General features: G+C 34.5%; 1 protein-coding gene across 1 annotated transcript in view; it reads left to right on the top strand.

Moving 5' to 3' along the window:
* The first annotated feature begins 468 nt into the window (after window positions 1–468).
* Window positions 469–10,807, top strand: part of LOC123564046 (CUB and sushi domain-containing protein 1-like) — a 156,655-nt gene continuing 146,316 nt past the window's right edge. The window contains exons 1-2 of the mRNA XM_053526065.1: window positions 469–612; window positions 8,643–8,841. Of these exons, the coding sequence (XP_053382040.1) occupies window positions 540–612; window positions 8,643–8,841 (272 nt within the window). The 5' untranslated portion in view covers window positions 469–539. The remainder of the gene's footprint in view (window positions 613–8,642; window positions 8,842–10,807) is intronic.

The raw sequence follows: 10,807 nt of genomic DNA, 5'->3' as shown, positions 1-10,807 counted from the left end.
ACCAAAGTAAATTATTGCTTTTTTTCAGGCATCAAAAGATAATATTTATTACAAGAAATGTCACGTAAATTTCTTTTTCACCATTTAAATCAGCGTTACCCCTATGCAATGCTTCATTGTATTCATTAGACACCAGCGTTTTTAAAATCGTCATTTAATTTACTGATATGTTGCTCAGAAGGACATCCACCCTTAAAAGTTTTCTAAATACTAGATACTATATACTATAACATCATGTCATAGTTCAATCTTTAATTTCTGGGTTACGTCTTTCCTTGGTCCTGGCCCACGAACCAATATCTAGGATAGTGATATCTGTTTTCGTGGAATAAACAATCGGCCCTGAGTGCACATATCTCACGGATTCGTTTTGTTTTATCATCAATACAGTTATCACAGTTATCTCAGTTTATCATTTACATGAATAGAGGTACTTGAAATATTATCTTTCATTGAAGATACCGCCAATACCGGTTGGGTTATATCAAATGCCTATGAAGAAAAGTAACTGACTATGTAAAACTTGCTCGGATATATAGATGTCCAACGATTTGTTCAGAATGTCCAAGACGTTTAAACTGCATCGGCTGTTTATTCTTCTAATCATATGTGGTACGTGTTTTTATTAAAATCTTGTTTCATCCAACGTTGTTTAGAATCGCTGGAATTCAAACGGTTTTATGCAGGATTTCAGTAAATATACCAGCGTTTGCATGCCATGATTGTATTATGATGTGTAATTGCAGCTCAGAGCTCAGTGTTTACTGTTCTATCAATAAAAGCTGGTTTTCTACACATTTTGTCTGCATGCAATGTTTTATTGTATATAAGTGTACGTACTAAACGATTAAACAAGGTGTGCCAATATTAAATTCGACTTAGTCGGCTGGTATGGGTATACTATATATGCTCTGAATCTTTTTGAAATATATATGCAAATATGTCTCTTAAAATCTTAAAGTTCAAATTAGTTCTTTTGGAGATCCGTGTAATTTTAAAAAATTGTGTTGTTCTTAAACATTTTTGATACATTGTGTATTGAATAAAGACAACAGGTAAGAGCGTTGGTCTACGGATCGCGGGGTCGCGAGTTCGATCCTCGGGCGGGGCGTATGTTCTCCGTGACTATTTGATAAACGACATTGTGCCTCTGATTCATGTGGGAAAGTTGGCACTTACTTGCGGAGAACAGGTTTGTACTGGTACAGAATCCAGGAACACTGGTTAGGTTAACTGCCCGCCGTTACATGACTGAAATACTGTCGAAAAACGGCGTTAAAACCCAAAACAAACAAACAAAACGTTTATTGTTGAAACGGTTTCATCATTTCGTGCCGAACTTGAATGATATACAAGTGCTATGTTTGGTGAAGCCATTTTGCGAAACTCGAAAACTTGAGGCTTCGCATATTAAATGGTGTATACCAATAAAGCATTGCAAAATGTAAACGAGGTATTATCTTACCTTATCTTTAACAGATATTAAAAATACATAAACGTCCGCAACCTTATCATATTTAATGTCCCATTTATTAATAACAACATTTTGTCTTTTTTAAATATATATTTCAACTATTTATATGCCTACATTACAAATGTCTTTGCATAGAATTGTTTTTCTCAGAACACGACTGTTTCCACTGGATTTGTACGCTTATCTTTCTTACTACTACATCACTCTTACCGCAAATTAAGCACTTTTTAAAAAAAAATTAAATTAATGAAGGTCTCCGTGTTCATTTGGCTGAAGTTTCTCTCTCACGTCCTTGTGTCTTTACTCTTTTTCATTTCTTGTGCGTGATAACATCCCCATTAAGATTCATGGCGCTTAACGTTGAACCCGTAGAATTCAGCGCAGATGATCTTTCTTTTGTCACAACAAATTCGACCTTCATACATCTTTAGTAAACACTCCTAGTATCTGCAAAGATTAGACTATTTTGAAAATGTTGTGGATTTCGAGAGCTCTCACTCACTCACTCACTTGACACGGGTTGTCATAACTTATGTAATTCATAGTTGCATTATTACAGTTGCAAAAAACCACTGTCAGATGCACCGCCTTGATAGAGCGTCCGCTTAGAGTGCGGGAGGTCGTGGGATTGATCCCCGGCCGCGTCATACCAAAGACGTGAAAAATCGTACCAGTAACTCCCTTGCTTGGCGCTCAGCATTAAAAGGAAAACTGGCCTCTTCTCTCATACCCTCGTGGCGATGGATTCCATCAGAAATGAGGTATCGAGAGTGATAAATATAAATTGTGGAACTTCCTTCACAATCGACCTAAAATAAATTATATATAAACTAAACCACAGTCCGCAAAAATATAAATTATCATCTCTTATTATTATTCATCTCTACCATTTGAAATTATTCATACGTATTGCCTAACTTTATTACATATTTTTTCCTCGTGTAAATGGAAGGAAACTGGTTTCTGAGCGACTACAGGACAGCATGCAAGTTAATTCCCCATCAGTGATGTGAAACCAAATAAAGTAAGATCTGACTAAAGTACTTGATCTTCTAAACAAAGGTCGGAGCATGACCTTTTCACATTCATCTTTCTGTATATTTGGATTTCCGATATTGCTATTTTCCACAATTACTTCCGCAACACTTTTTAGCTCACCTGTCATGAAGTGACAAGGTGAGCGATTGCGACCGCTTGATGTCCGTCGTGCGTCGTCCGTTGTGCGTCGTGCGTCGTACGTCGTGCCCTGGGGGTCACATGGTTTATATAGACTTTTATAGGGAAAACTTTGAAAAATTTCTTGTACAAAACCACATGGCCTAGGGCTTTGATATTTGGTATGTAGCATCATCTAATGGTCCTCTACCAAGATTGTTCAAATCATCCCCCAAGGGTCAAATATGGCCCCGCCCCGGGGGTCACATGGTTTATATAGACTTATATAGGAAAACTTTGAAAATCTTTTTGTACAAAACCACTGGGCAGAATTACACAAAACTTCACAGGAATTATCCTTGTGTGTCCCCCTTTCAAAATTATTCAAAGAATTGAATTCCATGCAGAACTCTGGTTGCCATGGCAACCGAAAGGAAAAACTTTAAAAATCTTCTTGTCCAAAACCACAGGGCCTAGGGCTTTGATATTTGGTATGTAGCATCATCTAGTGGTCCTCTACTGAGATTGTTCAAATTATCTCCCTAGGGTTAAATATGGCCCCGCCCCTGGGGTCCAAAGTTTTACATAGACTTATATAGGAAAAAAGTTTAAAAATCTTCTTGTCATAAACCACAACACTTAGACCTTTGATATTTGGTTTGTAGCATTGTCTTATGGTCCTCAACCAAAATTGTTCAAATTGTACCCCTTTGGTGAAAAGAGGCCGTGCCCTGGGGGTCCCAAGATTTATATAGACATATAGGAAAAAGCGGAAAAAGCTTTAAAAATCTTCTTGTCTGAAACCATACGACCTAGGCTTTTGATATTTGGTATGATGCATTGTCTAGTAGTCCTCTACCAAAATTATTCAAATTATGCCATTGGGGTTAAAAGAGGCCCCTGGGGTCACTTAGTTATTATGTGAGTTACATAGAAAAAATACTTAAAAAATCATTTGATCCTATTTCCAAGACTGTTTAATTATAATTACCCGATGACCCCAAGTAATATGATGTCACTTGACTGTGACCTTGACCTACTGACCTACTTTCTTGTTTTTTAAGATACAGCCTTGAAATTTTGATGACATACACAGTTTTTCACACAAAAAAAACCATGTAACTCATATTACTCAGGTGAGCGATCCAGGGTTATCATGACCCTCTTGTTATATATGAAAATATCATTCATACAAAATGCTAATCTACAACATAGTGCTTTAAGATACCCTTTATGAGTACATACATGTATGTTGCTACTTCAGGTGACATGGGCTTGTATTCCAATATATATAGATGCTGGTTGAACATGTAACGATATTAATTGAAGTTTACAAAATTTACCTCCATGAAAGGCTATAATAGTAGATGCTCCAATAAATGGAGCAAAGATATAGAACTTTTATAAATACTCTTGATCTCAACGATAATTATATGTCGTTGACTTAAAAATGGCCAGGTCAAGAATGAATGAATATTTCTTGGAGCAATAAATGTACTTTTAAGTTACGGACTAGCAAAACTGTTTAAAAATTTATTTGCTACTGAATTTTTTTTGTAAAAGCGAACGATCCATGATTGCACAGCTCAGAAGCGGAATACTCCCTCTTCGCCTTGACTCTGTAGAGACACTCAGAGTTAGACCTGTCGTTTCCGTGTGAACATCGGTATAAGGAAACAAATTACATTTTCTGGACAAGTGTCTTAAATATTAAGTTTTAATATTTAAATCGCCTGACATATGTTTAATACAACTCTATACAGAATTGATATCAACCTTAATAATCACACCAGAAAAACTTTAATACTTAGCCAAGACATATTCCCTACTTCTTAATTACTTAACAAATAACTGAATTAATTTTGCATCTGATTTGATAGTTTAATAGTGGGTTTCGGTATTGGACAGGTGTTTAACACACGTGTATGTTCACCAAATACTAATTAATTGTAAGAAATGTTTTATTTTGAGATCTGTTGCAATAAATAATTCTTGAACTCATTAACATTTATTGGTCCACTTTTTTGTCGAAAGGGATCCCCACGTACACCAGATTATTTTAGAATGCGTTCTGAGACTTCGGAATCCATTCTCCCGGAGTTATCAAATTGACTTTTCAAGTTATGGGATAGTCCAGTTCCTGATTAGATGCATGACAATATGCGCCGCCTTGATGGAACACATTTCTGGAAACGTACTATGCACATACCCTGAAATCCCGAAAATAAGCCGCGGCTTATTTTAAATTTTCGTAACGATTTGGCGGCTTATTATCGAGACCGGCTTATTTTTGAGTCCGGTGAACTTTTGAGTACATATATCCGGTAGCGGTTTAAAAACCGGCGTTTTTTCGAATACCAAAATACTGCAGATATTGATGTCACATTTTTTGCTGTTGAGTAAAAACATTGGCGTCGGTAAATATTTTTACTTCTGACATACCTGTTTTGTTACAATTTCTTAATGAAAATAATCCGATGCTAACATATAATTACCCATTAAAAGTTTTTCCTGGCCTAACAAACAAATACACCTATGATTTAATCTCCCAACGATTGCTATCTTATATGGTGTCCTAAAAAGGTCATTGATACTATGTCTAATACAAAAATGTAGACGGCTTTTTTTTGAGTGCGGCTAATTTATGAGTCCTTTTTGCCTGTAGTGAAATTGTGGCTAATTTTCCAGAGCGGCTTATTTTCAAACCTGGCTTATTTTCGGGATTTTAGGATATTTGTCCAAATATTGTCCAAACAGGATGTAAAACCTTTTCACTATACAATGTAAAATTAAAAAATTGTTGACAATTCGAATCTCAGTTTTGCCTTTTAACGGAACTCCAACCTTAAACGATTTATGAAGCAAAGGTTTCACGCTTAACATTGTTTTCAATATTTCAATATTGTTGTCACTTTTCCGTATATTGCACACCCGCCTATGCTCATATGCTCTACCTTGTTTAGACATAGCCTCATTGGGTATAAAAAGATTTTTTTTTTTCTAAATCAGATAGCACAATTTCTTTGATAACCTCCGGGAAATTGTTCAGTGTTGAGCTGATGAACCTTGCATCGTCCGTTACTTTGCTTCCTAAGAGAAGGAGAAAAGCACAATAAAACGTTTTGAGAGATGTGTGTGTTCGGGTTTAATGTATTTTGCAATAATTTTTTCAGTCATACAAATGAGCTGCTTCGCTGCAATATCACGCCGTGGACACATTATACTGACACCGGGCTGACCAGTCCTAGCACTATCCTCTTAACGCTTCAAGCGCCAAGCGAGGAAGCGACTAGTATTGTTTTTCTACATCTTTAGTATGACGCGGCCAGGAATCAAACCCACGGCCTCCCACACTCAAAGGGGGCGCTCTACTACAAGGCTACCTTATTTGGCTGACATATGTTTTTACGTATATTCGAGCTCATTTTTTTCATACTCCTACATGTAATACCAAGCTGTTTGTTATCCAGTGCTTCATTTATTTCGACGATTAAAACCTAGAATTTAATTTCCAAATCAAAGTACATTTACATAATTTTATAAGATACTGTAATGGAGAAACAGTGCAATGCACAAATTTTGATATTCCTGTGCACTCTTCTCAGAGATTTAGACTTCAAAGTTATAAGATGAACACCTCTCGTAGGTTTATTGGAAACTATATAATTATTTATGTAAGTTTAGTGTTATGTACCTATTTATTAAATTAATCAACTTACATTTATACTTACTGTTACTCTTTATTAAGTGACATAATTATGGTGCAGGTTTATTATAAATAATTGTATGTTAGGAGCTGTTTTCTCCATTACAATATCTTTTATCAATATCTTAGGGAGGTGTTTTTATTCTAGGTTAAGTCGTTTTGAAATGACCGATATTTGACCTCATTTTTCAATCCTTTATTCTTATATGAGAAACATAAAAAAATTATATAGCAGGCTGGATAAACTAACTCGTTTTGCTTGTGGCTGATGCAGTCATGATACAAACCAATTGTGTTTTGGTAAAGGAATTAGATCATATAAAAGTAGGGAGAACTTGTCATGACTGCCGAGAAATACGAGTATTTTCTATATTGCCAACGTTGATCAGAAAATTACATTTTCGCGAAGAATGGGAAACCAGAAACGTTTGATAAAATTTAAGTATTTTAACAGTTTTTTTTGCACTTTAAACATGTCAGATTATAGCTTAAACGACACTTACCTCCAAATTCTGGCATAAACGATCTTTCTTTAAAAAAAACCGAAGTTTGGTTATATTATGAACATCAGAATTTGAGTTTTTGTTTCTTAACTATCTTAAGAATGCCAGATCAAGAAAAGAAAAATGGATGCCTGCGTCGGGAACGCAATTGCAATAAAAACTTTTACCGCCATTGAGGATTACGTATTTAACATGTTAAATTACGTATTTAACATGTTAAATATAGATATTTATAATTAAGGTGAAGCGTTACACACGCTTTTCAATTTTTATTCAATTTGTAAACATTAGTAAAAACATCTATTTCTCATCTGTTTCCATAACATAGTCTGTCAGTAGTAAAGTTCCAAAGCTTTCTTAAGAAATATAATAGCGTTAATTTCCTTATACCTATTTTTCTATTTTTTGTCGCATGATCTGGAGGCCAATGCCTTTAGTCTGTTTCGGAATTTACTGCTGAGAAGCAATACGATTTTACGTTCACATCTTTCATAGTTTCAGGTAAGTTCAATTTGATTTATTTCTTCATGACGTCATGCATCTAAATCGGCATTTCTACTTAATATGATCTATCTCAATAATCATTGTACTTTGTTTTGACCGGACTGCAACAATCACAAACAAAAAGAATTATGTCATGCTTCCGGCTTAAAGGCGGCTTTGTCATGTTTTATATTTCAGATATAAAAAATAAGGATCCATAATTCGTGTCAAAATGTCGTGATTTACCACTTACTCATGTAATGAAATTTTTACAGCAGAAACATATTAAGGTATTAGGTCACTAATAGTAATGTTTACAAAATGGCCTTTGCTTGGTATATTCTGAAAGGTAACCGTGTTTTGCACTATTTTGCAAATTTTAAACAACTTTTACCGTGCCGTTTTTTATAAATTTTGAATAACTTATGGTATCTTCTCAAGCTCAAGTAGAGACAAATTTCAAAGTGATAGCCACTATCCAAAACGTTTGCAGAGAACTCATTTTACCATTAATTTCAATAAAAGAAACATCAAACTATTGGTAAACAATTATAAAACACAAAATAAAAATGTCAATATCAGTTTTTCTATGGTGTCTCAAGTAAACGGATTTAAAGGGACAGAATTCATACTTCAACATTGAAAAAATAAGGTCGAATGCTGTGTTTCTGTTTTGAATTTTGCTTTCTCCATTTAAAAATAACCTTAGGGCAGACGTAAAACCTACCTAAATTTCTTTCACAATATATAATCTAAGAGTGAAAGCAAAATAGAGAACTTTCACCGCGTGTAACTCAATATTTTTAAAGATGTGTAACTCTACCCCTTCTGTTTAAGTAGTAAATTCACTTTGAACACCAAGAAATCGCTTATAAGATTCATCTTTTTCCATTTTTGTACAAGAAATCAATAATAAGTCTTGAAAGAAGTAAAAACTTACTACAAAAAAAGGAAAATAATGAAAAAAAATTTGGTCCCAGTAGGGCTTGAACCTACGCCCCACTAAGAATTGCAGTAAAAGTAGGTTTATGGTAGGAATTGAATACTCTTCAAAAAGGAGGTTCTCTATTAGTGATCTAATACCTTAAATTTGCAAAAATAATGTATGCCTTTCAGAGCGATCATAATTTAGCTGACCTAAGAGTTTACGAAAAGTTATGACACATTAACCTATGTACATGTTCTAATGTACTTAAATTCTGAAAAGGACATGTCCATTTCTTATCATAGCATACAATATCCCTAGGCTTGCATATGAAATTAACGGGACAATAGCCGTAAACATAAATTCAAATACATTTTAAATTCTTTGTTTTAACAGGGAAAGGAATTTACACATACTACGTGTGTGGAGATTCTGGTTACCACACTCAAAATAATGGCGAGATCGTAAGCCATAGTGAATTTTACAACGGACAAAATTACAGCGATGATTGGTCTTGTATCTTCAAAATGGAAGCACCAATGGATATGAAAATAACTCTTGTTGCAAACACCTTCGACTTGGAGGCAGAAACCTCGTAAGAATGTTTATAAAAATAATGAAAATTTAGTTAAGACAGCACAGAAGTGCTTGTCGGCTTATAAAATATTTGACTGCATGGAATATCGAACAAAAAGGATTTGTTTCTTAACTTGCACATTTTTTTCAAGACGCCCTGTTTAGATGTTGTATATTTCGCATTGAAATTAAATTAAATTACAAGGCTTGTTCGGATACCTTTTCTAACAGGTATTAAGGAACCACGCTAACATTTACAGAAACGCAAGACTATAAAGTGAACTGGTATATATTGTGAGTTATAGAGAAAATATCTATTTCGCTCGACTTACGTGTTATGGCCCTTAGATTTACCGCCGATTTGGAAAGGTATGCCGAGCTAGGATGTCCTTACGTGCGTCTTCATGTAATTTCAGAGTTATATTACAATCGTCGTCAGATAACAACAATCATCTAAGGAAAAAATTGAAAACAATTCAAACTATACTGAACAATAATACATGCAAAACCAAAGGATTCTGCAGAGACCAATAACATCATCACCATTATTAAAATCGGCATGAATTTTGAAACAGTTCTAAATACGATCATTGTGTTTGGTAGCCTTTCCTTATGAATGACACTGGAAATCTTAAACATGCTTAAAAATAACACATTTGCAAACATTTTCTTTAACGTCTTGAAAAAGCTTTTGATACTGTGGATCATGGGATCCTATGTGATAAACTTAAACACATGGGAGTTCAATCTATTGAATGGTTTCAGTCGTATCTTACTGATAGGTCTCAGTTGGTCAACACCAATAAGGTTCAATCAGCTCCAGCAAAGGTTACTTGTGGTGTGCCTCAGGGGAGTATACTTGGCCCCCTGTTGTTTTTATGCTATGTCAACGATATGTCTTCTTGTGTTTAATCTGACTGCAAGCTCATCTTGTATGCAGATGACAGTATCATATTGTTTTCACATAAAGATCCAAGTGTTATATCGGATAAATTTGGTAAGGTCATGGAAAATTGTTCGACGTGGCTTGTTGACAATCAGCTATCTTTGCACTTGGGCAAAACAGAATGTATGTTATTTGGATCAGTTAAAAAACTTAAAAAGGTCAATTCGTTCAAGGTAGTCTGCAAAGGTCGTGTTATTCCTTCTCAAAAAAGTGTCAAATATCTGGGTGTGGTACTTGACCAGTCTCTCTCTGGTGATCAAATAGTTAGTTCAATCTTGAACAAGGTCAATGGTCGAGTGAAGTTCTTATGTCGTCATTGTAACAATTTCAGCATTCAAACTAAGAAAACACTGGCTAATGCTCTGATTCAATGTCATTTCGACTATTCATGTTCATCTTGGTATTCCGGACTTTCAAAGGCATTACAACATAGGTTGCAGGTTACTCAAAATAAGGTCGTTCGGTTTATTATCAATTTGCCACCAAGCTCATCGGTGACTTGTGATACTCTTGAGATGGTCAATATGTTAAGAGTTGAGGATAGGGTCCGACAACTCCGTCTAAATCATGTTTTCAATATATTCCATGGCAAATCCCCAGAATATCTCAATCATAACTTTCAGATGGTGTCATCTTTACATACCAAAACAAGATTCAGCCAAATAAATTTTATTATTCCAAAAAATCATACAGTACATTCTTTTTAATGCTATACATGACTGGAATAATCTGCCTGATTCTATAAAAAAGATAAAATCCAAAAACTGTTTCAAACAAGAAATAAAGAAACATCTGCATAAATGTGCGAAGCAGAGACAAAATGGTATTTTATAGTGTACATTTTTAGAGATATTTATATGTATAGGTCTATAGATACAGTTTCAGTTTTAGTTTGTAGATTCATCATTTATTTAGAATTTTTACTGATTGCTTTTTTCCCATTCATCGTACGAGAATATAAAAGACGATTTACTTACTTATTATATAATAACAATTCATTTTTAGCTTTTGTCTATTTTTACAGGATATATAATTTTAG

This window comes from Mercenaria mercenaria, chromosome 2, assembly GCF_021730395.1.
Source record: "Mercenaria mercenaria strain notata chromosome 2, MADL_Memer_1, whole genome shotgun sequence".
In the NCBI taxonomy this organism is placed as follows: domain Eukaryota; kingdom Metazoa; phylum Mollusca; class Bivalvia; order Venerida; family Veneridae; genus Mercenaria; species Mercenaria mercenaria.
This window is presented reverse-complemented; position numbering and strand designations above follow the sequence as displayed.